Source organism: Electrophorus electricus, chromosome 15, assembly GCF_013358815.1.
Source record: "Electrophorus electricus isolate fEleEle1 chromosome 15, fEleEle1.pri, whole genome shotgun sequence".
Taxonomy (NCBI): domain Eukaryota; kingdom Metazoa; phylum Chordata; class Actinopteri; order Gymnotiformes; family Gymnotidae; genus Electrophorus; species Electrophorus electricus.
In genome coordinates this window covers 14,978,093-15,005,907 of record NC_049549.1, presented here as the reverse complement: position 1 = coordinate 15,005,907, position 27,815 = coordinate 14,978,093, and the positions used below count along the sequence as shown (strand labels likewise).

At 47.2% G+C, this 27,815-nt stretch overlaps 2 protein-coding genes and 1 long non-coding RNA gene across 4 annotated transcripts in view; 2 read left to right on the top strand and 1 right to left on the bottom strand.

The window, feature by feature from the left end:
* The first annotated feature begins 190 nt into the window (after positions 1 to 190).
* On the top strand, positions 191 to 5,901 carry LOC118242541. The gene is made up of 3 exons (XR_004776896.1): positions 191 to 945; positions 1,151 to 1,277; positions 2,291 to 5,901. It is a non-coding gene; the product is annotated as an uncharacterized LOC118242541 (long non-coding RNA).
* appbp2 (amyloid beta precursor protein (cytoplasmic tail) binding protein 2) lies at positions 4,255 to 12,729 on the bottom strand. The gene is given in 15 exon segments (XM_026997691.2): positions 4,255 to 6,100; positions 6,200 to 6,365; positions 7,640 to 7,806; positions 7,809 to 7,829; positions 8,082 to 8,167; positions 8,690 to 8,814; positions 8,898 to 9,003; positions 9,109 to 9,122; positions 9,125 to 9,178; positions 9,415 to 9,504; positions 9,722 to 9,890; positions 10,172 to 10,295; positions 10,375 to 10,526; positions 10,922 to 11,010; positions 12,352 to 12,729. Coding segments are annotated over 15 exon segments (1,764 nt in total). The 5' UTR covers positions 12,490 to 12,729; the 3' UTR covers positions 4,255 to 5,837.
* A 1,669-nt stretch (positions 12,730 to 14,398) lies between these two features.
* myo18ab (myosin XVIIIAb) overlaps positions 14,399 to 27,815 on the top strand; it is a 70,423-nt gene continuing 57,006 nt past the window's right edge. For both annotated transcript variants that reach the window (XM_035534229.1, XM_035534226.1), the window contains exons 1-2: positions 14,399 to 14,487; positions 15,987 to 17,148. In XM_035534229.1, coding sequence (XP_035390122.1) covers positions 16,108 to 17,148 — 1,041 coding nt within the window. In that variant the 5' untranslated portion in view covers positions 14,399 to 14,487; positions 15,987 to 16,107. The remainder of the gene's footprint in view (positions 14,488 to 15,986; positions 17,149 to 27,815) is intronic.

Genomic DNA, 27,815 nt, shown 5'->3' with positions numbered 1-27,815 from the left:
GCTCTCGTATCTTTGCAGTCCACACTACGCTCCTTTGGCGCTCTCTTACGGTCAATCGTTTCATTCTCCAGAAACAGTGATGGAAAAATCATGACGGTTTATTTGTGCTTTAGGTGGCGGTAATGGCCCTAACGCCGTTTAGGCTCCACAAAACGGAAGAAGAAGCGGAGTTTGGACGTGTGAGGGGGTGACAGCGATAGATATAACTGTGGCTAGTGTTTCTGAGAAATCCTTCGGTTTGAGAGGGTGCGTCTGTTTCTCTGGTGTTTTCTATGTTGACCAAAACGCGCAAGACTAGTTGACTTATAGCCTGCGAGTGATTCTGACATGGGACTTCACGGTTTTCTGTATATTCCCAGTATAATTGGTGAGAGTTTGATGCATCACACCACTTTTATAAGTGTGTGTGTGGGCAGTTGGTGACTTGTACAGATATGGTTAGTGTCCGTCGTTCGTAGGTTACATTAGAGCTGCATTGGTCCTTTACGCTTGTCTTCAATGACCCAGCAGTTTTTGTTTCTGTATATACCTCATCAGTCTTATTAGATGGTAGGTGCTAAGAGTGAACATCTAAGCTTATGTTTTATTGTTTTATTTAAAACAGAAACACTGCACATTTTCAGTTTGTGCACGAAGGTGTGTTTAGAGTTTCATTATTGTGTGTCAGGCCTAGATGCTTGGGTAGCCAGGCAACTCAAGCAGACCTCGCGATCTGGAGCTTGGCTGGATGTGGTTGTGGACAACTTTGGACCAAGCTATATGCGGCAAAATTAGATCATCCCCTATATTTTTGATGCCTGACACTAAGGTTGTGGGCCCCTGTGAGCTGGTTGGTCTCTTCAATAGAATGGTGCATATTTGTTTGCAACCACAACGCTAGGGGTCCACAGTGGAAGAATTCTTTTATGGAGAGTCCAATCTGGGTGCAGGCAGTCATGGCAAAAGGTATGCAAGGATTTTCCTGAAAATAAAAATCTGTTTACTTGGTATTTAGGTAAATTTAATACATTATATATATATATATATATATATATATATATATATATATATATATATATATATATATATTTTTTTTTTTTTTTAATTGGATTGGACAACTGTAATATGCAACAGACACACCATTATTGCTGCTGGTTTCCGAACTCCCCAGGATGTGTTGGCAGTAGGAAGTTTGCATGGCCTGCCTGTGTGGCTGTATGCCAGCATCGTGTGCTCCTGAGGCTGCTGCCCGTGCCCAGCTGGCTGCACACTGGGCGTACTCGTGCTGAGCTGCTGAGGTGAGGGCTGCTCCTTTGCTTGAATAGAATTTCACCTGTGTGATTACTCGGTTGTGTTCTGTTAAAATGGACAAATGGACCATGTCTTGCATCATTTTGCCCAACAGTGAACCAGGACGTGTCTAATTCCACAGATTTCTACAATTTATGCTATGCAGTCACTATACTGGTTGGCACTAATGGTTGTTTTTGAAGAAGTGCTGCTTATTAGCTACTTATCAGTGAATGAATATGAAGAGAAAAGGGAATAAAGATTTGTGAAGAGCACACTAAAAGTACTCCCACTAGAAATGGGGAAGGCTTGAGTTTAATGCTGGTTATAAAGGGTGACTTATTCTGTTACAATATCAGTGCACTGAAGTTACAGAGGCATCTAGCAATGATGACTTCTGAATGACAATTTACTGCTGAATTTTTTATTTGAAGCATAATGATTTGACATTAAAGCAACACATAACTCCAGTGGGTTCCACCAGGGAACAAACCGTGAGTGAAGAGTACATTTTATTTACTTGAATTTACTAGGTGCTACCGGAAAGTTGCAAGGGAAGAATGGAAAAGGAGACAAAGCTACAAGATGTAGTGTAGAGATGAGAGGTTTATTGTATATACAAGGCTGGAGCTGAGGAAGTCTTGCAGTGTAAGTGTACCAATACTATGGTGAAATAGTATATTTATTTTTGGTGACAGGTTTGAATACTTGAAATGCTAACTTATTTTAATATGTTCCTGTTGAATATACTAAATGTTACTCCTTTAATCATCTTAAAGCAGTAAAGGACACTTTTTGCATTCAACATGAGACACAGACCCTAGACGCTGCATACACATTTGCAAGTGTACGTGGAGATGTGGGGACAAATGTATTTTAATATCGCTTGTAGCACTGTCAAAAGAAAATGATACTACAAGGTATAGAGTTAATTTGTATTACTTTTCCCCATTAGAATTAGTTACAGGTGTACACAATTGTTGTGGATACAAATGAGTTTAATATGATTTGACGGTTACAGATATACAATGTACAAGAGACCCTACTGAGACAAAAATAGTTGTGGTTACACACATCAGATGCCTGAACCCAAGGTGAAGATATCTCTGAGCAAAGGCTTATTGTGGCACAAGCGATGATGAATTCATGACCATCCAAGTTAAGTGGAATAAAGAAGGTTAATTTCTGTGTTTCGTACTGAAGTTGTTTAGGTGCCATCACAATGCCAGATGTACTCAAGGGAAAAAGTACTAGCACTTCGGCTCAGTGTTGGGGAAGCTTCTCCAAACGTGTAGTTGCTAAGATACCAGCTGCTCGTTGATGGTTGTAATTATGCTACAGCAGCACTACTTTGGACAGAGTTAATATTTTGATTAAAATAATAATAATAATTAATAGATAAACACTAAGTGAAAGAATTAATGAGTTAGCAAACCATAAAACATTATAACTGAATATAATAGAACTATAACTTATTTTAAACCAGAAAGAACGTAGAAAGTATCTTTGTCGAACCTATTTTGCCACATGGCTGAAAGAGTGAGGTGAACCTCTTTAAAAATTATTCTGAAAATAAACCACTACAAACTTTTCGGACCTGTAGCTGAACTAGTAGCATAGTAAGGCAGCTTGTCCCCAACACAGCTTAGGCTGTAACCTGAATGTGGCAGTGTGTGTATACCGTGCAAGAATGGCGATTTTCATGGACACCCAATTAACATAATTCAAAAAAGGCTACTCTCCCTGTCTGTAGACACTGGTCTTATTTTCTTGCAGAATCATTACACATCCAGTGTGCAGTCTGGTCCCAGCAGAGTCTGGGATGATTTTTTAATCCTCCCCAAAGCCTATAATCAAGACCATTTTGAAGTCTCATCAGTACTTTGAAAAATTTTGCATTTCAAACTGAGACACTTTCATTCATTCATTCATTCACTGAGTCTTTTACATGGCAATTCAGTTAAACATTCAGGAGTCCCTGGTCCACCAGAACTTTCATTCACCAGCCATTCATTCATTGTGGTTTCACCTTTTTCAGAGGCACAAAGTTCCAGGGAAATTTGATTACTGTTAGTGTAACCATAGATTGTTCACTCTATGTGAACACTCTCTGGAATTACAATCATTTGCAGGTATGCATCTGTGTGTGTGTGTATAAAATGTTATTACTCAAACATGCAACAAGAGGTGTCCTCTAAAAGAGAAATAGCAGAATTAATGCAGAAGCACCTTTGGGGTGGGAACTACAGCCCCACTAAAATGAGACGAGGATCCCTCTGGATGTTTCATTCTCAAAATCTCCATCGCTCATCATCATCATTACGCACAATTCAAATGAATAACAGTTTAGGTTCACCAAAGAGCCCTTAACCTTCACAAGAAAGATTTCAGAGCTGCATGTCAAATTAGGAGCGTCATTAAAAAAAAAAGAGAAGTTTACTTGACTATATTGTTCTTTTTCTTTTCCTTGTATAGGGACCAATACACCAACAAATATTACAAAGGTTGGAACCGCAAATGCATTCTTAAAACTGCAAAATAAAACCTCCAAGAATTTGACTTCTAGCTTCTGTTACACAATCTGACAACTTGCTGCAGATGACCACTACAATTTAACCGCATTACTACAAATCATGGAAACACGTTTTAAGATCACAGCTTGTTTTATTCATAGAACTTAATATTCCTGTCATTTATCTAGTTTGAGTGAACGAGGCAGTCTCTTCTCCCATCTCGATTCCGATTCAGGCCGTCTGATTGGAAAAGACAAGGTTGTAATTAGTCTTTAACATTAAAGGGTTTTTCAGAAATGTGGACAACTTCAGTATCCTCACATGGTCCAGGTCAGCCTGGGTCTTATTTGAGCCAGAACTGGGCTAGCCCAGTTAGTGTTGCATTTGAATCCCTTGTACTGACAATAGGGGTTAGTCCAGAACAAGCTATTGCAAAAGGCCTCCAACGCAGTGTGATAGCAGGTGAGTGTCCTGTTAGGCTCTGGCTAGGACATTAGCTAACGCTGGGGTCACGGAGGACACTCCTGACCTCTGTTGTCATTAAACTTCGATTAAACTTACAGTCCAGTAGAAAAGACCACATGTCTGAATATGCCATTTTGGAACTCTGAAGAATATAAGAATACTGCCTCTGTTAGACGTTTTATGTTTTTGTGTAAACATGCTTTTACTGCAAAACCTTGCGAAGAGCCTTTGTATTTATTTGTGGATTTCATAATGGGTGGAGAGAGGTCTTCACTTATAAATGGAAGTGCAGGTGACAAACTGAATAGCCAAGAGTACATTGCAGTCTGCTCAAACTCTACAGGAGACCTGTAGGCGGTGCTCAGAGCTTCCCCAACATCCCCCTCCACCCCCATAACAGAATTGGTCCCTCTGTAGTGGAGGCCTCTTCACGAAGCCAGCTGCAATGATCAGCTCTTTTCTGTGGGTCTCCTGCCAGCTCTTAGAAGGTCAGAGTTTTTCCATCATTGCAAGTCTGGATAGAGTTTGAAAGGTCAATGATGAAACACAGAGCTGGAGACATAACATAACAGTAACATCATCATCATCGTGTATGTGTGTGTGTGTCTCAGTCTTGTTTGACTGAGCAATGGTCAGCGTGGCAACGTCAGTCCTGTGTGTCTCTTCACTCACAGCAGTAGCCACATCTCACCCCCAGTTTTATCAGAAGTGGTTTTGGCTCACCACTTTCTATGTTAAACCTAAAGGTTATAGCACAGTTTGCATATAAATTATTGGCATTTTAAATTAATTCACGTTGGTACTAATGTAGAATATATATATTTTTAAAAAGCAATCAGAAAACAAACTGCATCTAGAGCAATAGTAAATCTATTTGTCAATTAGTTTTATCATGGCATGAGAGGCAAAAGACACTCAGAAATGGCCTGATCAGTAACAGAGCCCTCCTCTTACTCGAACATACTGGTAAACCTTAACGTAGGACTGTGCGTCACACGGAGCTGCATACCAGCGACATTCATAAGAACAGAAACGCTAGTGTGTTTGTTCTTCACTTGTCTCAGGGGCGAAGGCTTGCATCAGTTGCCACTACCTAGACTGCTTGAGGTAGCGCAGGGAGCCCGCTTCAGTGATGAGTGGTGGAGCAACGCTTTAGACACCCAAAAAAAATTAGAAGGAAGGGGATTGGGGATGGGGGGATAAAACAAAAACCCCAAGCAAACTTAACAGGCATTTTAGATTTCAATGGATAAAACGAGATCACAATGTCTCTGTAGGGTTTTTAGCCCAGTTTTCTCTCTTCTGTAGGAAATCAGAAAGTCTGATCTTTTGAAGTCTGGAGATCGTCTGTAGGAAAGTGGGCCATGGTGCCATTGGAAGGCGGCTTTATCCCACACGTGAGAGAGAGAGAGAGAGAGAGAGAGAGAGAGACGCCACGGCATTCTCCCAGGGTTCAGGACTGTGAACAGGGATAAAGGGTCTCCTGAGCCAAGTGACCATGATGCTCAATCCCTTCTGTCACACGGGATCAGGAATGTGTATGGACTTGAGTGTGTGCGCGCGTGGAGTGAGGAGAATGCACTCCTGTCGTTAGCCCATACACGAGCGTCCTGCGGCGAGACTGTGCGACAGCAGGAAGGCCTGCACCACCTCATCCGTGGCCTGGGGGCTGGTGCTGACGTCCTCCAGTGCGTCCGCCACCGCGAACTGCCGGTCCCTCAGTCGGTTCCAGTTGGACAGGATGTTGTGGTACTCGAACACCTTCTCGTAGTTGCCCACCGAGTTGTAAAGCTTGATCAGCCCCCTGTAGTCGTACTCCAGGCCACTGTAGCCTTCGCCGAACAGCTTCTTGCCTGGGGGGGGGGGGGGGGGGGTTTGCACATCACTTGCACTGAGACACCGACTTTGGGGTGCGTATGCGTGAGTCAGTCTGTTCGTGTATGTGGTCTCACCGATGGCGATGGAGCGCAGGTAGAGGCGCTCGGCATCGTCGTACTGGTTCATGTCGTAGTTGTAGAGTGAAGCCAGGTGACCCACAGACAGGGCCACCTCGTAGTCCTCCTGTCCCAGCAGCTGTTCTTTGATCTGGATGGCCTTGATGTGCATCTCCTCTGCCTCCTGCACACACACAGTTTTGCCCTTGTTGGAATATTTTGAAAGCTTTTTTTCCTCTAGCACCTGTACTCTATTGAGTATCTGAGTGACAACCAACCCACAAACTGAAATAAGACAAGCCAGTCAATTTCTTGTGAGCTACCTGCATCAGCAAAAGAAAGGAAGCTAAATATGAAAGACTGTGTCACTAAGCCAGTCATCAGAATTACACTGGCCCCCGCTGAACATCGGCGCCCATAGCTTGAGAACCATCTTTGTAAAGGTGCACCATTTTCTCTTCAAGTGCCAGACCCGCTAGCATTAACTTGAAGATAAGAGCTAAGTGCAGAACTACTCTGTTGTTGGCTGCCAACACAAAACGGTACGTCAGATCCCACCCTCAGAGGACAGAAGAACTGGGTGGATAAAGTTCAAAGGCAACGTCACAGCCACAGCTGACAGAAACCTGTACACGTGTGGTACCCACTTTGTGTGTGACAGCTTTTACGACCTGGCTTACTACAAGGCAGGACTGACGACACATTTACTGAAAGAGGGATCATTACCAACTGTGGCAAAACCACAGGAAAAGGAAATGCAGCATTTAAAAAAATAAATCATGCTATGTAATTATGCTAGAATGTTTCTTTGGCTGTTGTGCACCAACTATCAACATGTGAACACTAGTCAAAAAGGTACAGTCGCATTCCTTTCAGGTCATCAAAAGTTAGCGACTTTAACATGTTGTGCTGGGGGAAAACGTGCTTCACATTCATCTGTAATTTGGCAAGTGGGCATGCTTCTTTTTAGTGTGTAGATATGCATGTAGTTGATAGAATGAGCAGAGGAATAACCTCAGAGCAAACTCGTTGTCTGGCTGCGGATCACACATAAATGGTTACGCTGCTACATTTTCTCCAGAAGCCATGTTTCTCCCAGGGTCCTCAACATTTGCAATGGTAGCACCAAGCCAGGGGCCGGGTGAGCAGTGGCTCATTATCATTTAAAGGACAGGCACTCAACCGGCCACCTGGAGCCTGGCTGCTTTGACAGCCTGAGAAGGGTGATGTGATGCTTGATCTTTGTGGTATTTTGAATGAAGCACATCACAGACGTGTCATTAAGACCCAAGCGAACTGTGTTAACTTCTGTAAAAGGGGTATAATGGGTCCTCTTTTTCTGAAAATGTATCAGGCTACAGAAAGCCGTTCCCTGCTTTTCCAAGAAGGAAAAAAGTAAGGTCTCTAATTCATATGTAACCAGCGTAAAAAGAGACGGATGAGGGAAGATCGTCTGACCTTGAACTTGCGCATGGACTGGTAGAGGCGGCCCAGGTTTCCGTAATGCTTTGCTGTCTGTACGTTGAACTCCCCAAAAGCTTTTTTGGCCAGCTGGAGGGAGGAGAGGTGCAGATCATGTGCCTCCTGCAGGAGGCGCTCTTCAGCCTCTTTATTATGGCAGTCGAGGCGATCTCCTCCAGGATCAGGGCTATGCAAAGGCGGGAAGAGACAACGCACATAACCACCCCGAAGTGGACAAAGCACAATGTTAGACCTGCTGAAACACTAATAGAGTGAAGCAAATTCTCTTTTATCTTGCTTAATGGAACCAAAGCTGGAGAAAGTGGCTGATGGGGAAGACCCCCCCCGAGTAACAAAGCTGTGTTACACTGAGGGGTGGTCCCTCCAGCAGCACAACTGGGAGTGAGCCCTGAACTTCGCTGGACAGTGTGACTCTCACCTTTCACCCTCTTGGAGGAAGCCAGCAGCAGATGGTCTTCTGGGAGAATGTGATTTATGATGTCTATGGCACGTTCTGCGTGAATTCTAAACACAACAGCACGAGTCTTGAGTAAGAACACTGCGCCCCATTGCTCATCAAACGGGTACATTTTTATCCTTTAGAATAAACATTTCCATGAACAGAAACAGAGACATCCTCTTTATGACAGAGCAGTTTAACTGGGCTAAAGGCAAAGACGACAGCTTTTTGGATTCACATTCTTGATAATCAAAAACACCTTAAGAGAACTTGATTCGAAAAGCCCCAAGGAATATTTACACATCTTGCAGGATAATGTTTATGACTCAAATGGAGTTCTTCCTAGAAGGAGGTTCGTCCCATTTGGTAGAGAGCAACAATTTATCCTCATATCCTTCCCCAGTAATACAAAAAAAAAACAAAAAACAAACAAACAAAAAAAAAGAAAAAGAAAGGAGAAAAAAAAAAATAAAATAAAATAAATGCCCCCCACCTGCCCCATTTTCAAATATGTACCAGATGAAATTAAAACAACTCCCTCTAGCTAAAGAACCTGTTAGCAGGCTCAGAAACAGAAAATTACTCACAGTGCATCGTCAAATTTTCCCGAGCTGTACTGGTGTACATAGGAAGAGTAGGCCAGGTCCTCGTGGGCTGTGGCCACATGGATATTCTTCCCTCCAAATACGGACTGCCGAATGTCCAGGGCAGTCTGGTGACAAAACACGTGCACATGATTAATGACCTAAGCACTTGTCAAAATGTGTTAAAGGCTTGGAGGAAATTCTGCTCCACCTGATATATGGCGACAGACTGACAGATGTTATCCACATTTAGGAGATAAAAGCCATAATCCAGCAGTGTATCTGAGTACTTCGGGTGCTTGTGTCCAAAATGTTCCCTGAAAAACGCATACAGATGTTAGTAAAATAACGTGTCATGGAGGTTTTTTTTTTTTGTTTTGCAGAAATGCAAAAACAAGACAGAAAAGAATGTAGCATCTCACCGTGCTAGAAATACACGCATGTTTTGATCAGCTGTTCAGCTTTCCTGAACTCCCGCTTAACGACACACGCCTGCAGAAACAACCGCGTAGGTCATACAGGTTTATTTGATGCGGACATCATGCAGCATAAATTCACCTTTACTTCAACCCGCTGATCAAAATGACCTATATCCTCATAAACTACAGCTAATCCTTATGGTCCTTAAACTAGATTATCGTTTTGGCACAGATTGTTGAAGCTTGATGGTGCTCAGTCTGACCCTTATGTGAACCAATTGTGAATATCGTACTCTACTAATTCAATACCTTAGAGGCTTGTCTCAGGACATCCACAACCACTTTCACAGGCAAGCCCACCGTGATCTCCTTCATAGCCTCTATACACCACCGGTATGCCTGCAACACATTTATGGCATTTAACTGACACTTATCCAAAGCGACTTACAATTATGACTGAATACAACTTGAGCAAGTAAGAGTTAAGGGCCTTGCTCAGGGGCCCGACAGTGGTGGGGCTTACACTGCCCACCCAGCAGTACAAGGTTGAGCTACAGCACTGCATGGTGATTCCCAGAGCTGAATGCACATAATACTGTGGCACTGGGCTCCTTACCTCATCATAGTGGCTTTTGGCGAAAAGCAGAGCGCAGAGTTCTCCATAAAGCGCAGCCTTGTTGGCATGGTGCCCGTGTTTGGCTAGCTTGTCCATGTACGACTGGGCTTGTTTGAAAGTCTCCTCTCCCAGGTGATATTTGCAGTTGCCATTACGCACGTGAAGCAACCTGACAATACAAACAGGGGCAGGCTCAGGGGTGTGGCTTGGTGAGTCAAGCTGACCAATGATTACAGAGAGACTGTATCTGCTTTCATGATATATTAAGTCAACCAAAATGATGTTTATCTAGCCTGATGAGCTCAATTCACAACTCCAGCTAAAACAGGAACAAAATTCTTACTTTAATGACAGTAAACAGTACTTGATGACAGTACTTCCATGTGCCTTCTGTCAAAAATAAGGCCAGAATGCACTAATTGTGCTTAAGAAAGAACGACATAGACTCACCTCACACAGCACTCCACCGCACGATACCAGTGCAAAACTTCGTCATGTAATGTGCACAGCTGCAGACACGAAAGGAAGACCTTCTCGGCATCCCCGTACCAGCCAGCGTCTGACAGAAAACCACCTGACAGGAAGACAGACGCGTCAACTACCGAGCGTCGACAAGACAACACACCAGGCACCACTCAAAGAGAGCTGCTGACCTAGGACGAAGCCAAACTGGATGGCTTTCTCTTTAACGTGAGCGTCGGACTCTGCAATGTATGAGCATCTTCGGCTGAAGGAGTTGGCCAAGATGGAGGACACCTTCACGCCATGGTCCATCAGTGCCTGGAAACAGTGGTGAAGGAGGTGTCTGAGGGGGAGAGGGGAAGATGGAGGGAGAGTTTACAACACAGGCAAAAAATAGACACAGAGAGGGGGGACACACACACACACACACACACATGTATTTATGGTTCCTGGTGTAAATGAAAAGTCTGATCCACATAAATCTAGTTTGTTTTTGGTACATTTTAAATAAACATGGTAAGTGGTCATTAAACAGACTTAAAAGCTATAGAGCAATCCTAGCAACAATTTCCACAAATGCCAAATGACATGTCAACTGTGTAAGCTGACCCACATTTACTTGCAAAGACAAAAGAAGAAAGTTACAAAAGAAATAATTAGGTTCCAACACTGAAATGGGAAATACTTCAGACAATGCGAGAGGGACACAAGCCACAGCTGGGTTCAATTGTGAAATACCTTTTGTCAGAGGCTCTGAGGACTTTGGCAAAGACCTCAAGCTCACAGAACTCCCCTCCAAGCTGGCAAAGCCTGCCTTGCTGGTAAAGCTGTGAAATAAAAAAAAAATGCCAGATTGATAACAGTCCATGTGCCACAAAAGCAGAAAACCAAGACTTTCCCTAGGGAAAGTAAAAGCAGCAGGAAGCGGGTGTACTAAAACAAAAGGACACTCAGAAACAATAACAAAAACACAATACACAGTTTGCGCAACTCCAATACACTGGCCAATCTGTTTCTTTTTGAAAATGATCCAACAACTTCAGCATACTTTAAAAAACTGCCATAAAATGATTTCACAAATTGCAGAAAGAAAATTAGTTGGAATTATTCCCCCCTAATGTACATTAATAGCACCATATTTTCCTCAAATACATTTGCATATATATTTTATCCATATAAGCCTGACACAAATTTAACCACTTCAATGCGATATAACAACCTCTGAAGATCTCATACTCACACAAACGTCTTGATCCATCATCTGTATTACCATACTAATCATATTTGCACATATGGCCATATTAAACAAGAAAATTGTGATTGCAATAACTAAGATTTGTTCTGTATCCAGTTAATTAAAGACGTTTTTTAATCAAAGCAGGTGCATTATTATCGAACGGACTGTTGAAGGACTCAATTTATGACACCAAGGTAGGTTGGAAAGCCAGCAAACTGGCCGTCATGAATTAAAAGTTCTTTATGCCAACAAATCTTTAGAATTACCCATAACAGATATAAGACATGTTAAGTGCACCACAAAAGCATGAGTCCTCTCTGAAACAAAACCATAATTAAGCCGATATAAAGCTAATCGACCCGTGGACTAGTTATATGGCTCAAGTTTGTTCGGAAGCCAACTACGTAGCGCTAGATAACCTAACCAACTCTAGGTTGGAGTTAACCGCCTCTAAACAAATATCTAACTTACCTGAAGAGCAGTGATTAAACCCAACGGCATACGTGGAATTCATCTCTCCGATCAGCTGGACAGCCGTGTCCTGTTAGCTGAGCCCACCCAGCCGGCCAGTAACTAACTTAGCTGAGATAAGCTACCCAACGCCAGGCGGTTAAATTTACTTTTACCGACCAACTTGGTTAGTTAACCATCCTAGCTGTACATCTGACATCTAAAACCACAGTATGTCTTCTATCCGTCTAACACATGTCATTTCTTTTCGAACCTTGACATTTAAAAAAAAATAACACACTACTACGTATCTTATTACCGTTACAACACAAACGGTTCCGCTACTTGCGAATAACCAAAATTTTTAACATCGCCGTTAGCTAACCGAGCTAAACTAAGCTAAGATAAGCTAGCAGGGTAAGTTAACGTTAGTCAGACAGCCCATCTGTATAAAGGTCGGCGCACGGACAGCCGTCGTTACCTTGTAGTAGACATCAAACTGTATATTTTCGGGAAGAGAGCGTATGTCCCGTCGCGATCGGCTGTAGTTGTCGACCACCGCGGATATCGCAGTGTTGTACAGGGTCTCGGGGATCCACTCCAGCTCCACGGCGGCCATGTTGTTTTCCTTCTTCTAAATCCAGCACCAGCTTCCCCGCCTTCCTACACACACACACACACACACACACACACACTTCCTCCGCTACCTTACTAGGGTAAAAGTCCTTTCTCTGTCACTCCTCATACACTTATGACAGCTCCCCCACAGCTGTCGAAACGGACCACTGTCGTTTGGGTTGCGAGCGCGATTCCGATCATAATGTCATGTTTTAAAACCTCGTCCACCAACCCCCTCTCCGCTCCCCAGTAAGATACGACGTAATGACGTAGGGGAACCGACGTGAGAAACGGAGCCGTGCGACACCTGCTGGCGGGTCGTGTGAACTTCGTCTTTGCAATGTTGGAAATGAAGGAGAATTCCCACAGAATGAAAAACGGAACATGGTCTGGCGCTTTAACACCTTGTGCTTGACAAAATGTGTCCCACACACACACAGACCAGAGAAGTCTAGTAGGTTCTAGCAGGAGTGTCATCTATACGACGAGATGTCCATCTCTAAATTACATCCTAATACAACCCGTTAATCACCAGTGAAGGCACTGGGTGTTTTAAAGGCAGAACACAGATTCAAATGTTTATCCACTTTTCAGGTACTTCTGCAGTCTTTGATTAATCATCTCTCACAACTTCATACATCTCTACAGAGAAGATTTCAGGTGGAAAGTTAGTCTTGCTATAGCATTATAAACTCTCAATTCCTCAGTAATCAGTTGATGTCCACAACAAATAGACCTACCAGAGGAACAAGTAGAACCACAGAATGTAGCATTCAAACAGGTTCCGCTTTCTCCGAGAGGACTTAAAGGTGCATTAGTGAGCATTCAATTAACTCACCTCAATCGGTAAAGTGAAGAGAACAGCACGGAACAATTTATTTTACTCTTTGGATCCTCAGTTCAGTGCTTTATACAGACTACGTTTACATTAAAAAACTCTTCTTATGAAGTCAAATGAGTTTTAATCTACACTTAATCTTGTCAAATGAGTCTTGATCTAGATTAATCTACACACGTATCTCTCCTAAAAACATTAATTGGGGCTAGTTAAGAGCTTCCATTTATTGATTGATCTTAGATTTCCGATGTTTATTTTGAGGTGGCCGTTAATAAGGGTATGGTTAGATAGCGTTATTTACTACACCCCCTTCGCACGTAATTCTTTCTATTTTGGAAAAGACTTCCATTTTTAATATTTGTTTTATTACACATTTGTTGTTATTTTTGGCAGGACAGCGTGTTTTTGTCCAAGTACAAGCACCTGGCCACGCGGGGCGCTTACCGGATTCCGGAGGTTTTCTTAGCCAAACGGAAGTAGGGATGCAGTACTTGGCACTATCCCATGCAGTGATTGACAAGATGCCGATGTAAACACAAACCAAGATTTCTGTCCCGGAACGCAGGTTTTCTCAGGCAGCGAATACACATGTGCTGAGGTCATTGTTACATTTTGCATTATGTTCTATATATTTCACAGTTTAGTGAAATTAGTAAGAAAAAGGGAGATTTGCTAATGCACCTTTAACAAGCAGCAGCCTGATAAGTAATTTATTGATCTGGAAATCAGTAAAATAAAACAGAAAATAAATTCCGAATTATTTTATAAATGGAAACGCAACAAATAAGTTAGTCAAGTAAGATTGAATCTCGTCAAATTCCTAATAATTATTCTTACTGGTATTGTGGTCATGGTTGTTTCCGTCTTATCTTTTAGTCTAAAGCAGCGTTCTGTTAGTTAGCGAAGCAGTGAAGGTTCCCTTTTTTTCCCCCCTACCGTTCGTATCTCCTTTATGGATAACACATCCTGTAGTTCCATATTTCCTCCAGGCGAGGGCGCCATATCACCGTGTTTTCGTGGGAACCGTGAGGCGAACCGACAGCCTCGGTCACTTCATGCGACTCCCGCGGTTCTCAGAGGCTCTGCTGCGCCCGTCTACAGAGACGCAGCTCGCCAACCGACGCTCTCGTTCTCCACAGAGGCCGGTTACCGGGATAACGGGTGAGTCCAGCGCAGCCGTGTGCGCGTTGTTGTTGTTTTTTTGGCCCAGTTCACTACAAAATAGCGAACGTATCCCCGTTTAAGTGATGTTTTTCGGGATATTGTTACGGCAAAGAAAGGACAGGCTGCCAGCTCCGCGGTAACTGCCGCTACGTTAGCCTGCTGGCTAGCCATGCGAATTGTGGCGCGATATTAAAACAACAAATGTCCTTTCTTCCACAGTATCTTTTTTTTATATATATATAGCGAGGTTTGCACAATGTCGACAGAAAACCCCGGTTTCACGACGAAATTCAAGTGCCCCCACTCTGCGACGGGCATCGCTAGCGAAGCAGGGTCACGGATTCAGCCTTTAATGGTCAACTTCGTCGGTTAAATCTGCCTTTTCCATCGTCGTTGGTCCATCAAACGTTACTCGCCTCACTGGCTAAAGGATCAAATCTGAGATCTGCTGCTTGGCAGGCCTCTCCTGGCTCTGGCCACTGCGTGTTCTGGTGCTCTGTGGTCCCCTCCTGGGACTCTGTTCGTCCTGTCGGAGGTAGAAGAAATGTACAATACACGCTTCAGCCCAGTAGCTCGTTAACTACAGATATCAATGCGTTACGAGTCGTGTTTGCTTGGGCCTGTTAAAACCTGAGTCTCCGTGGCAGAGTGAAACAAGACGAGGCATGCTGGCAATGAGAATGTGATCGATCACACTTAAATAGCTTAACACCTTCCTGTGTGGATCGGTCGCGTTTCGCATTATTAAATATGGATTTTTTTAAAATTATCGCTATGGTATAATCGAGGGGAAACGCCAATGTGCCACGTATGGTCCCTGTCTGAGAAATACTGTAAAGGTATCCAGTACACGGACAGAATACGCTGTGTGAATGTAAAGTGCCGGACCTTTACAGGGTCACCGCAGGTCACGGTTTAATACCGCAGAGTTGAAGTGTAGTAGACCTAACTTGTCACAGACGCCTTCATTTTTAAAGGGCACTTGTGCTGTTTCTGCTTGATAATAAGATGAACGTGTTTGGATGCATCTATCGTGGGCATTTTCCTATTTGTGTAAAATTGTGGCATTGGCAAATGTATCCTTAGTTTTGGACAGGGTGGTGACGCTTCACGTAATACCTGACTCTGCTGCCAGTGGCTGCTGTGGAGGAATGGCTTGCTGTCTTTGGTTTAGGAATTTGGCCCCTTGTTAATGGAGCTGGTTGGGATGTGGAGGTCTCCCGCTGCTGGGAAAATAGGAATGTGAAAGCTGGCGTTTAGAGCCCTGTGGCTTTCATAAGTCCCCCTGAAACCTCGATTCACGAACCCCTGCTCCTATTATTAGCAATATTATTGTATTGTTGTTGCTATTAGAAGTATAGCACATTTTCTTACGTCCAGTCATATCTTAAAGCCTTTTACCAAAATGACAACCACCATCTCTTTTTAAACCTCTCGATTAAATGTTTATAGAAATACGATATCTGACTTTGTTACCTTTTTTTTTTTTGTCTTAGGCAACATTAATTAAGCCAGTGTGGACTTACATTAGTCATCCTGTCTCTGTATGGAAAAATCCTTCATATTTGAAGATACCAGGACCTCATCTGTGGGGAATATATTTCTGCAAGACGAACCATGTTCAACTTGATGAAAAAGGACAAAGAAAAGGAGGCAGGACGCAAGGAGAAGAAGGACAAGCGGGACAAGCGGGAGCGGATGTCCGCGGCGGAGCTCCGGAGCCTGGATGAGATGAGCATGCGGAGAGGCTTCTTCAACCTTAACCGCAGCTCTAAGCGGGAGTCCAGGAGCAAGCTGGAGATCTCCAACCCCATCCCGATTAAGGTGGCCAGCAGCACCGAGCTCAGTCTGACCGACATCGAGTCGGACGACCTGAGCAACCGCAGCAGCGTGGTGCTGGACGCTGACCAGCTGAGCACGGCCGGCTCCAGCGACGACCTGAAGGGGGACTTGGGCCAGGACGCCCCGCGCGGCTCCGTCCGGGAGCGGGCGGCGCGCTTCGGCTCGCTGGCCATGCAGAGCTCGCAGGTGGGCCAGATCATGAAGCGCTTCTCCTTCTCACAGAGGAGCAAGGAGGAGAGCCTGTCGGAGGGCTCCACGCCGTCGGGTCCCAGTTCCGCCGCGCCCTCCCCTCAGGTGGAGGTGCGGCTCCTGGACCCGCAGTGCACGCCGAGTGCCCAGCAGCAGCAGCAGCAGCAGCAGCAGCAGTGGCGGGCCTCTGCCGGGAAGGTCCACATCCCGGAGGTGGTGGAGAAGACGTTCGCCGCCGAGCTGCGGCTCCCGGCCGTGGTGGCGCCGCCGGAGCCCGAGGCCCGCCAACTGGAGCTGCAGCGCCGCGCCACCGGCGACTTTGGCTTCTCGCTGCGCCGCACCACCATGCTGGACCGCGGCACCGACGGTGCCGTCTACCGTCGCGTGGTCCACTTCGCCGAACCCGGTGCTGGCACCAAGGACGCTGCCCTCGGCCTGGTGCCTGGCGACCGCCTGGTGGAGATCAACGGGCGTAACGTGGAAAGCAAGAGCAGGGACGAGATCGTGGAGATGATCCGGCAGTCGGGCGAGACAGTGCGTCTCCGCGTGCAGCCCATCCTGGAGCTGAGCGAGCTGAGCCGCTGCTGGCTGCAGAGCGCGGACGCCCCCCGCCGTGAGGCCTTCGATGTGAGTCCCCTCTCTCCTTCTTCCTCCCGCTGTTGATGCTGGCACTGGGGAGTGCTTGCAAAGTCCCACCCCGGTGTCGCCGCCGTCATTGAGCCGACCGGTCCTGTTGGCTGTTGTTGAGATGAATACATTCTTTTTCAGGAGGGGCGATCACCTGACATGGTCAGTGAACTCCAGTGCCTGCCAGTCTAACAGTCTAACCTTGACTCTTCTCCTCCGCAGTTTTTTCTCCTCATCTTGAAATTCTTTCTCAGCAACATGCAAGTAAGGGGTCTAATGACGTTTATTGTCCAGTCTGCATTCGTTTGCAGTCTGCTTCCTCTTCCATAAGGTTCTTGTACAGCCGAACTCCACACAGATGAATGAAGTGTTGGGATTAAGGAGGGTCTTGGCTCCCCTGTCCCTACCACCCTGCCCTGGATGAATGGCACAATGTGCACACACGATACCATGCCCAAACTGTCCTGGTTCCATTCAGTACAGTGCTCTACAGAACCACGGTGAGCAGTGGTGTAGTGGTAAAAAGGAAATTGTTGGCTTATCTGCTGTTTTTATGCATGGCTTCCCATTTGGATGGCAGATAAGAAAGGCATAGACCCCGGCAACGGTCTTGGCCTCCGGTGGTTGTATTTCTTTTTCTTTTGTGCAGAATGGAGTGTGAGCGTGAGTGTGTGCGTGCGCATGTGTTTGTTTGTCTACGTACATGTGTACAGGGGATGTTTTGCTGAAGTACAATTGCGCTCTTGTCGTGCTTGGCTAAGCCAGCTGACCTCTAGAGGTTTTCGTGTTGAGCTGATTTCTGAACGCGTTGCATGACAGTCTTTTGTGTGATTACATTCACAGGATTGCAGTTCATGTTTTTTCTCATTGTTTGCACTTCCAGCTGAAATCTATTTAGTTTAGACTTGCAGTTATGGTAGTCAGTCATGTGATCTCTGTCATACTGAAACTAAAAGGTCCTGGTTAAAGGCCCAACCAAACAGTGTATGTTTCCTAAGCAATCAGTTAGGTCTTATTTGGATATGAACACATGGATAGGTGTAGATGTGAGATTTTTATTGATTCAGACATTATTATTATTGTTGTTGTTGTTGTCTTTGTTTGACTTTTGATCAAAGATCACTTTCCCTCATCCTTGTGTCTGAATGGCAGTTACATGTGGTAGTGGGGCCTGCCTGTCCCTGCCCTGTTTCCATGATTTATATGAGCTTGAGCACCAGTGTTAAGCTAATCATGCTCTATGGAAGTAGTAAAAAACATAAAGTAACTCGGGATCTGACGGCTGCCACGGTCCTGCTCGCCTTGCCTGACTATGCAGCGGTATTGTTTGTCTGTGTATATACTGACTGGATGATATATTTGTCTGCATGTGCCCCAGAGTAGTCTGAGTGCAGGGCTGAGAGGAAGGCAGATCGCTGTTGCCGTGCAGGGAGCTCTGCGGTTTCCGGAGGATCCTTGTTTCTTTGGGCTTTGCTCTCCAGCCTTGGTCCAAGAATGGGCCCTGTTTCATGGGAGGTTCATTGCCTGCCACCCAGCCCCTGGAGGCCTGAGACAAATACAGCACAGGGGACATGACTTTGAATCTGTGGGGATGGAGCAGAGCAAAGAACGCGCTCTGCTGGCTGAGTGGTGGAAGGCATTAGCAGCCCCACCCTCCGCTGGCTGATTGGTGGAAGGCACCAGCAGCCCCACCCTCCGCTGGCTGATTGGTGGAAGGCACCAGCAGCCCCACCCTCCGCTGGCTGATTGGTGGAAGGCACCAGCAGCCCCACCCTCCGCTGGCTGATTGGTGGAAGGCACCAGCAGCCCCACCCTCCGCTGGCTGATTGGTGGAAGGCATCAGCAGCCCCACCCTCCGCTGGCTGATTGCTAGAAGGCACCAGCTGCCCCACCCAACTGCCACTGCTTCTACCCATTGTTCTGTTTCGGGTCTCGCTTGGCTCCGTGGCTTTCAGATCAGTCTGTGTCTGCTTATTTTAGTCCGTCACCGTGCTGCAGCAGTGGCAGTGGGTGGTGAGAACTCCCTCTGCTCAGTGACAGCTCGACGCATCATGAGACATGATTCTAAACATATCGGATTCCTCACTCTTCAGAATCTGGGTTTTCCTGAAAACACACCTCCCTCCATCGTCAATATTGTTAGCCAGGAGAAAGGCCTTATGTGAAATGTTCTCAGCATGGTTCCACAAAACGTTTCTGAATCTATAAACTCAACCTGGTTCCTTTCTCTCTTCACTCTGAAGCCAGTGTCCGACTCTGTGCTGCCCCTCACTGAAGCCAGTTCATTTGCTGATCCACGGCTCAACAAATTCCGTAAAGATAATGGAGTAGAACTAACTAGCACTTTATTTTTCCCTGCCTGGGACCTCAGCTGTGATGTACTGGCAGGAGACAAAATAAAAAAAAGATTGGGTGTTATTCTGCATTTGCCCATGCTCATCTGTCATGAAACGGGCTGTCATATGGTCGGCTACGAGCTCTGTTTCAGGCCTGTGGTCCAGGCCTCCCAGTGTCATGGTTCCGTAATGAAAGGCGACCCGATGCAGCCGCAATTGCGCACGTGCGGAGCTGCGCACAGCCGCACACCACCCGGCCGAGTCTGGGAAAGGAATAACCTAGGGCGTAAAAGCCAAACGGCGTCCTCGGCCAGCAACGCCTTTCCGGGAAGAAGCTCGGCACGGTCACGGAGCCCATTCTGAGTGGTGCACAGAACACAAACGAGAGGAGTTATCAATTATCTGCGTAAACAGAAGCAAAAGCTGGCAGACGCCACCTGCCCCTGTCTGACCTTTCACCCTGGATACTTTTTTCGACTGGTTTAGACTAGATTGGAGATGTCACTTTAGTGCCAGATGAACTGCGACGGTCGCCTTTGTGGTGAGCCGGAAATGTTGTGTGAAGAAAGTCATGTAAAGGGTTAAAGCTGACAAGGTCCCAAAGGCCCCAGCACTGGGATTCGGCACGGCCGGTGTCATCGCTCGCTCCCTTCGAAGGCAGCAGGGCGGGAGAGCTGAAACCATGTGCACGGGGTGGGATTTCGGGGTATGGGCATGCTATTTTTGGATCCTGAGAGCATATCGAATGTCCAAGAATGATTACTTTTGGCAGTAGGCCGTATGTAGGAGTCCCTCCTTCCCGGCTGAGGAATGTTTCTGCGGCGGAGGGGTCGCCACTCCTGCCCCCCTCTCCTCGTTAGAGCAGGCCAGCAGGAAGGCCACAGTTCTTGCATCCTCTGAGTAATGCGGCCAGGATGTCCTGTGACGAACGTCGAGGGGCCTAGAGCACACGCATCGCTTGCTTGGCTGAGACAAGCAGGTAAATAAACTATTTTCAGTTCCCAGACTGCACTCGGTCTGGCCAGGCTGTCTCCGCCAAGGCAAGAGGGAAGCTGCACGGGAATCAGGAAAAGTTACTAGCGCAGGTTACCACTGGTTACAGCCAGCGACCACGAGCCATCCCTGAGCAAACCACACACTCCCTCCACTCGAGCACGGTGGAAGCGTTGAGTCCCTGATATCCGATTTAAGCTTTTGGCAACGCCAGCAGCAGAAGATCATCCTATTTGTTACTCCCCTGACTGGCCGCAGATTAAGATTAGATGTTGTCCCATACGCCGACGTGTGTTTAGCAATGGCCGAGGTTGGTAGGACGTGACTGAGCTCATGCCTTGTTGCGCCGCCATTGGTCCTGGGTGACACTTTGCACCATGCCTGTGCAGCAGAGGGCGAAAGGCAGTCATTGCGAGGCAGGGGTCGTTGCACTTGGGTCGCAGTGCTGGGGTTGCAGTGCTGGGGTTGTCTGGCTTCTTGCAAGCTTAATCGCTGTGAAGCTGTCTGCAAGGGAACAAGCCCCCATGTCTGCAAGCCCCCAGGTGTGTGCCAGATGCCATCACTTGAGGTACTCTTTTACACACTTACACACACACACACACACACACACACACAGATATTTAGCTTCAAGTGGTAAGTTTTATTGGTGAGGTTAAACCATGACCGAGTGGTTAATGTAACTCGAGGGCCCGACAAACTGTGGATACGTCACCAGTCTTGAACCACATGCCATGTGCTCCATGTGTTCCAGATGTGTGTGTTGCGTAGCTCTGTTGACCCTTACTAACGTCAGACTGCGTGCGCAGGCCCTTTTACCATTCAGGATCTCCAGCACCATATTGAACAGTGTAAGAAATTGTAGTTGCGTTTGCTTCCATTAGCCTCGCCCCACGGAGCAAGTGCAGGAAACACTCCGAGCCCTGCAGTGCAGTAGCCAGGAGCCGTGGTCACTAATGGCCACTTGCCGGCCCTGGCACCAATGCACTGCCACTCTGGGCTCGCCCGGCACACACCCTGCCAGCCTTTTCCCCGCCCTGTTGGCGGGAACGAGAGATTCAAAGAGACAGCGCTGCCACGGCAATGAGTTCCCCTGCCCCCGCAGAGCTCGGCGCCCTTTCAGTGGTACAGTGCGGCCAGGGTTTTGGGCAAGGCTTCCTCCTTCCCTCAACTCTGCACAGGCACTAGGATGTCGAGCTGGTGATGGGTGTTGTGGTGGCAGCACACAGCCACGGGCCTTTAGGGGCACCGTTCAGATGCTTGTAATTCAAACCCTTTGGATTCTGCAGAAGCAGTCAAGTTCAGAGAGGCCCCCACATTTGACGGTTTCATTATACTAATAAGGTTGACCTGCACTTTCGGGCCTGATGGCATGATGCTGCTGCTCATCTTTCTCAGCCAGATGTTTACTGGAATAGGTTTTTTTTTTTTTTTTTTTTGGTGTCTTCCATATGTGACACATTAGTAGGGCCAGTTTTCATTCCGTTTCATTGCGTAACATGCAGTTTAAATTTAGATGTCATACTTTTATTCTTCTGTCAGTAAAATGGCCCTTCCTCCATCCCTTAGTTTTCCTTCCCCCCTTTCCCCCTCTCTGTTTTTTTTTTTGCCTCTCTTGCTCCGAGGCTCATGGGTTCTGCTCTTTCTCTTGCCCTGGCATCTCTTCTGAGCAGTCTGGGAACAATGTTTCGCCAAGTGGAATTGTCCCCAATGCATGCTCATTTTGAACAGTCCCGTCAGTCCTGGGGTCTTAATCACTGCGTTGGAAACTGGCCACGTGAACCCTTATCCCTGAATTAATCGGATTTAGGCACTGTGTGTTAATTCCGTTAAAAGAGACGAAACTTCTAACTGTGCCCAACATGCTCCAGGTTTTTTCCATTTCTCTTTGTTCTGTCATCGTCGGCGTAGAGACAGAGAAGCGGACGGAATCGCCAGCCATCCTCCCGGCACCTGCCCCGGGAGTGTGGATTTGCTGTCTCCGCTGTCCGTCCCACGGTGCGTGCCTGTGAAGAGCGTGTGTCTACGCAGTGCCCACCCTCTCCTCGCTGACTGCTGTTGCTGTTGGCCTGGGCCGTGTTATCCTCCTCCCTGATGCTGCAAGCTCCTTTCAGGAAGCAACCCTGATTTTGATTGGCTCTCATTTCAAATCTTCTCAACACATCAGATTCTTTTTTTTTTTACGGTGCTTAGACATTTTTCCTCCTGTCCCTCTTCCCCGAACGCACGAAACCACACTTGAGTAGCTTTGACAGAACGTAGGCGAGAACTACGTCTTTCACTGCCTCTCAAAAAACATCAAAGACTCGATGACTGCCCAGATCAGTAAGGCCCTGTGTCCTGTTTCTTGCTGGTGCCTGTGGTCCCCTCAAACAGCACATGGCAGCCACGGCACCAGACGGCGAGCCGGTGTTGCTCTGAGGCCGGAAGTCCGGCCAGATTTGCTCCATGCTCCTGTTTTCCTTGCCTTTCCCGCTCCCAGTCAAGTGAGGGAAATGACCTTCACTAAGGCCTTGGTGTGCTTGTAGGCCTCGCACCTTTGTGTCCGGCTGAGCGTATCGGCTTTGCCTTCGAGCAATGGTGGTGCGCGGTAGGGCCCCGGGTGTGCCAGCCTTGGATGTGATACGGAGGAAGTAATCGAGCGTGCACAGGAAGCCCAACCTGGCGGTCAGATTGGCACACAGGACTAATCGCCACACGTCGCCCTTACCTAATCTCAGCTGATTTGTACTGGCGTCCTGCCCCTCTCAGGAGTGCCTGATTTCCACAGTGCCTTTGAGCATCTGGCTTCGGCCACGTGTAGGAAGCTGCCATCAGGAACGCCACCACACGACCAAAGGGAGGGAGAAGCAAAGGCAGGTGATACAGCGGAACGGCACTGACTTCAGCGGTCATGACCTGTGTGTGCGCGTGTGTGTGCGCGCGTGCCTCGAGTGCTGGCCTCAGTGACTGGTAGGGAAACGTTTCCTCCCTTAAGTTTCATTCTGGTATTTGTGGAATTCGCTTTGGAACAAACATGAAACTTCCTGACCGGGTCTCTGGAGAAAGCAGCTCAGGGGTGGGGCCTAACACGCACTCTGGGAGGAGGGGCCATAAGGAGACCATCTTATATTCATCTCCATCCTCTGGTAAGGAGGCCTGTATTGTACAGCTGTCAGTACAATAGCTCTTCTCTCACCAAGTTATCTTTAGCCTGGGACCATCTTAGGAAGTGTGGTGATTGCTGAAGAACTTTAATTTGTTGGGGTTCATTTTTCCTTGTTGTGTAGTGCCCTAGCTCTTATTAGCTGTGTTTAGGGACAGCTGTGTTAAATTTCCATCTGTTCTGTAGCTAGTCTGGGTGTGCTCCTGAGGGCATCTCTGTCCAGACATGACGATGCTTCACTCTGCTGTTGCAGCCAGACACCATGTTAATGCAGCTGGCTCTTTGTTTTAGAACAGCGACCATTTTAGGCTCCTCTGTTCTTCAGCCCCACAGCAGAAGTGAGCTTTCCCCATCCCACCTGTCTTGTTACTTATGGAAGCCCCAGTTAAACAGGAAGTCTCCAGAGGAAGTTTGTGGAGAAAGCCATGGCGGAGGAGATCGATGCCTGGTGGCCTGCTGCAGCTGGGGGGGGGGGGCTTCCCGTCAGGATGGCCCTTTCATCGAAAATGAAATCTGCTCCGCTTCCCGCTGCGGGCCTCGTCCGCCCTACCCGCATCTACCCCCTCCCCCCTTGTCTCAGACGCGCCTCTTTCCTTCTGCTGCTCGAAGTTTTGCCCATCTGCATGTCAAGAGGAAAACGACGACGCCTTCCCGCTGAACACGCACTTGGGCGACGTTACCATTCCGCTTAGTCCTGCGCAGTCTGTCCCGCATGGCCCCGGCGGCGGCGGCGCAGCAGGCCGCCCTGTCCGCGGCTCGGAGAAAGGCCCCTCTGTGTGCCGACACGGCGAGAATTCCCCTCCCGCTTCCTCCGCCCCCTCATGCCCACAGCTCCTGGACTGCCATGGACCCCTCTTGGCCTGATTGTAGGCTGCCACTGGTACAGAATGTGCTGCTCTTCCAGCCTGAGTGTAAGACAAACACAGGGGCTTTTTCCTGGTAAGCCGTGCATCATCTGCAGGGGCGCGGGGGCGTGGGGGGTTTCCACAGCACATCGGCGCATGCTTTAATTACACCCCACGCGGCTGGGAGGAGCCGACGCTCCATGGGCTTGCTCATCTGTGAGGCAGCATCCTGTCTGCTGATTATGTCTCAAAGTAACACTGGAGGCCACTGGGTGTATACGGTACCAAACACAAGCCCGCATGCCCACACCATCCAGGGTTCACATGCTGGAAGTGAAGCTGTTCATATTGGTAGAGATAAATGGTGATGATTCAAATGCAACACCCTCCCCCGCCTTCCCCAAAACACACACACACACACACACACACACACACACACACGCACACACACACACACACAAATAGAAGCAGTTTGTAGTTAGAAGAGGGAATGGAATGCTCTTTGTCTCCTTGCTGCTTTTCTCTGCAGCGAATCCAGCATGGCTGTGGTCTGCGCAGAAATACCACTGACTCCTGATGGCTCGTGATTTATTGCTCCCCCTGGCTATACGCTTCCAAGGCCTGTACGCTTGGTTGTGTCGGGTGGACGGGAATATCCTGGCCTGTCAGCAAGCTGCCATCACACCAACGGATGACTTAATGGGCCCATTAGTGACTAGGTCACCCCCCAGCTGTTGATCACGGGACTGAGGGGCTGACTGAAAGGCTCTTTATCCGAGGGCCTCTAAGACGCGGCTCCACTGGAGCAGGCTGTGCCGCTCAGAGGGGGAAGGCGTGATGCGTGAGAGCTGTCCCGCATGTCCCCAGAAGCCCTTTCCAGTAAATAAGATGCCACCCTTTTCACTCTGGCCACCCGGGGGGGGGGGGGGGGGGAATATCAGCCACAACACTGCTGCTCAGCTGCAAAGCCCCTTCACAACCTGCATTTGGTTTCTTCTGACCACAGGATCCCGTGACCTTCAATGAGATCTCAAGATGTAGTTGAATCCCCATTTTAAGGAGAGTCAGTTTAGAGACTCTGGACGCAGTTGGATTAAAGACGGTTCTATGGCAACAAGCAGGATTAACACACCCTGTACACCTGCCTGGACTATGCTCACCATGCCCATGCAGGTATTTAGAAATGCTGGGCTGGGCTGGAGTAAATCCTGTTTTCTGGAATGACAAAGACATGGATTAGAGGTAAACCAACAGTAGAGGGGTGGCGTTCGGGCCTAGCTAGACATACTGGTAGCAAAGACAAATGACGTGACCAAATCAGGACAAGGAATCTTTGCAATGTGACAGTGGTTTCAGTTTGTCAACACATATCTTAACTTTATATTGATTGATTAGATAATAGAGGTCTGATCATTAAATCTACCCAGCAATGTTTTTTTTTCATGTATAGATAATGTCAAATAAGACAAACTTTGGAATTAAGTTTAAACAAAAGCATTTAATGAAAAGAGCCTTTTGTAACCCAAGAGTGCTATTTTATTCCTATAATACAGATGTGAAAATGCCAGTGTAGTGAATAGTCTACTGCCTTTTGGGAAAGAAATCTGGACATCAATTCTCCCATCTTTGGCAGGCCCACAGTGACATTAAATGCTGATGCATGTGATTTCATTGATGCCTGTGCCTTATCACCTGAAGAATGGTCCTGTTATCTCACTGGACATTGTAGTCATAAATCACCAATTCTACACTCCTATCAGCTTACAAGTATCAAAGTTGGCTTGGCTGAAGCAGCCATGAGGAATGAGCTCGGTTCAGCTGAGACCTCATTAGAATAGCATGTTCAGATTTCCCACAAATTAAGCTTGCGATCCTTGGATCTGTATTGGACCCTAAGGTGCATGGCCTCTGTTGATGTAGGCTTGTGGATTCTTCACATTCTGATGTTAGTTTGAACTTGACTGGATGATAACTTCAGCAAGTTCCCAACATGGAAAAACCCTCAGTCCCACATGCCAATGACTTTCTCTGGACGCCAAACAATCGAAAACCTTGCTATTAAACCCTGAAACAGAGAATCAAAGAAAATACTGAGCTCCAGTGGTGTGGTCTGAGGTTTGGATGGGGTGAGTGAGTGCAGTTTGGGTAGAAGCGAAATCAGATCACCTCTCTCCACACACACACACACGTACACACACGTACACGCTATACATTCATGTACCAAGCTTCAGTGGTGTTCTGGCCCACAGGGACCAGCTCTCCATACCGACAAGCCAATTATGGGCTCACCATGGAAGACCCCTAAGGCTCCTGCTCCATGACTTGCTTTCATGCGCTCTGAGGGTCCCTAACCCTGCCAGGATGGCGGGCAGCTCTGAGCAGCCACGGAATGTGACCCAACTGGGGGCCTTGGTCTCCCGAAGATGTGTCCTGCCGAGACGCATGTTGCTGTGTGGTCATATGGCTTGCTGGCTCAAACCATGAGCTCTATCCATGGTCTGCAATTTAACCACTTATCTGCACTGCGCCCCCTCCCTCACCACACCCCCAAACCAGTGCATTTATCTCGTCTCAGATCAGCTCTCTCCTTCTACTGCACTATGGAGCTTCTGCAGCCTGACGCAGCACATGACCCTTAATAATTTAGAGGAATCCACTGCAGGCACACTGAATAATGCACCTTGCATGCAGCATTGCAGTCTTCAGGCTGAGGTCTCAGGGTCATGTGACCACACCAGCTTTGTTTATCCAGATATGTGACACTGCATGTTGGTGGCAGATCATTGACTCAGTGGGTTCTCACTCAGGTTTTACCCCCTGGGCCAGCTGCTGGAATAAGAATTATTACTCCAAAAGGGCTTTGAAATGCTTGAAGTGCCTTTTTAAGGGTCTTCCATAGTGGCCTAATCTAGGTTTTGTTCCTGGAAAAATGGCTTCAGAGAAAGGTTTGTGCTCGGCACTGTGAATACATTCCCACTGAACGCAGCCGTGTGTACCGTATAAATGGCTGGGCGGGTTGGCATACTGGCATCGACTCTGTTAGAGCTCCTTCTGGTGCGTAAGCTGCTCCGTCAAGAATGGCAACACTTGTCATTAAGTTCTCAGACACAGGAAGGAACCCTTTTTTATAAACATGATGTAGTACAACACTGCAAGGCTCACTGTGTTCCAGAACGTTCTTCATCCATCCCGCATTGCCATGGGCACGTTAAACAGATGCAAACACTGGGCAATGTGTTTTGTGTCAAGGAAGTGGGGATGAGGCCAGAGTCAGGAGCCTTGGGCTGATGGATCAGAGGGAAATAAACTCCTTGGTGTTGGCTGGGTCTTGGCATCGGTGAGGAGGCCTGC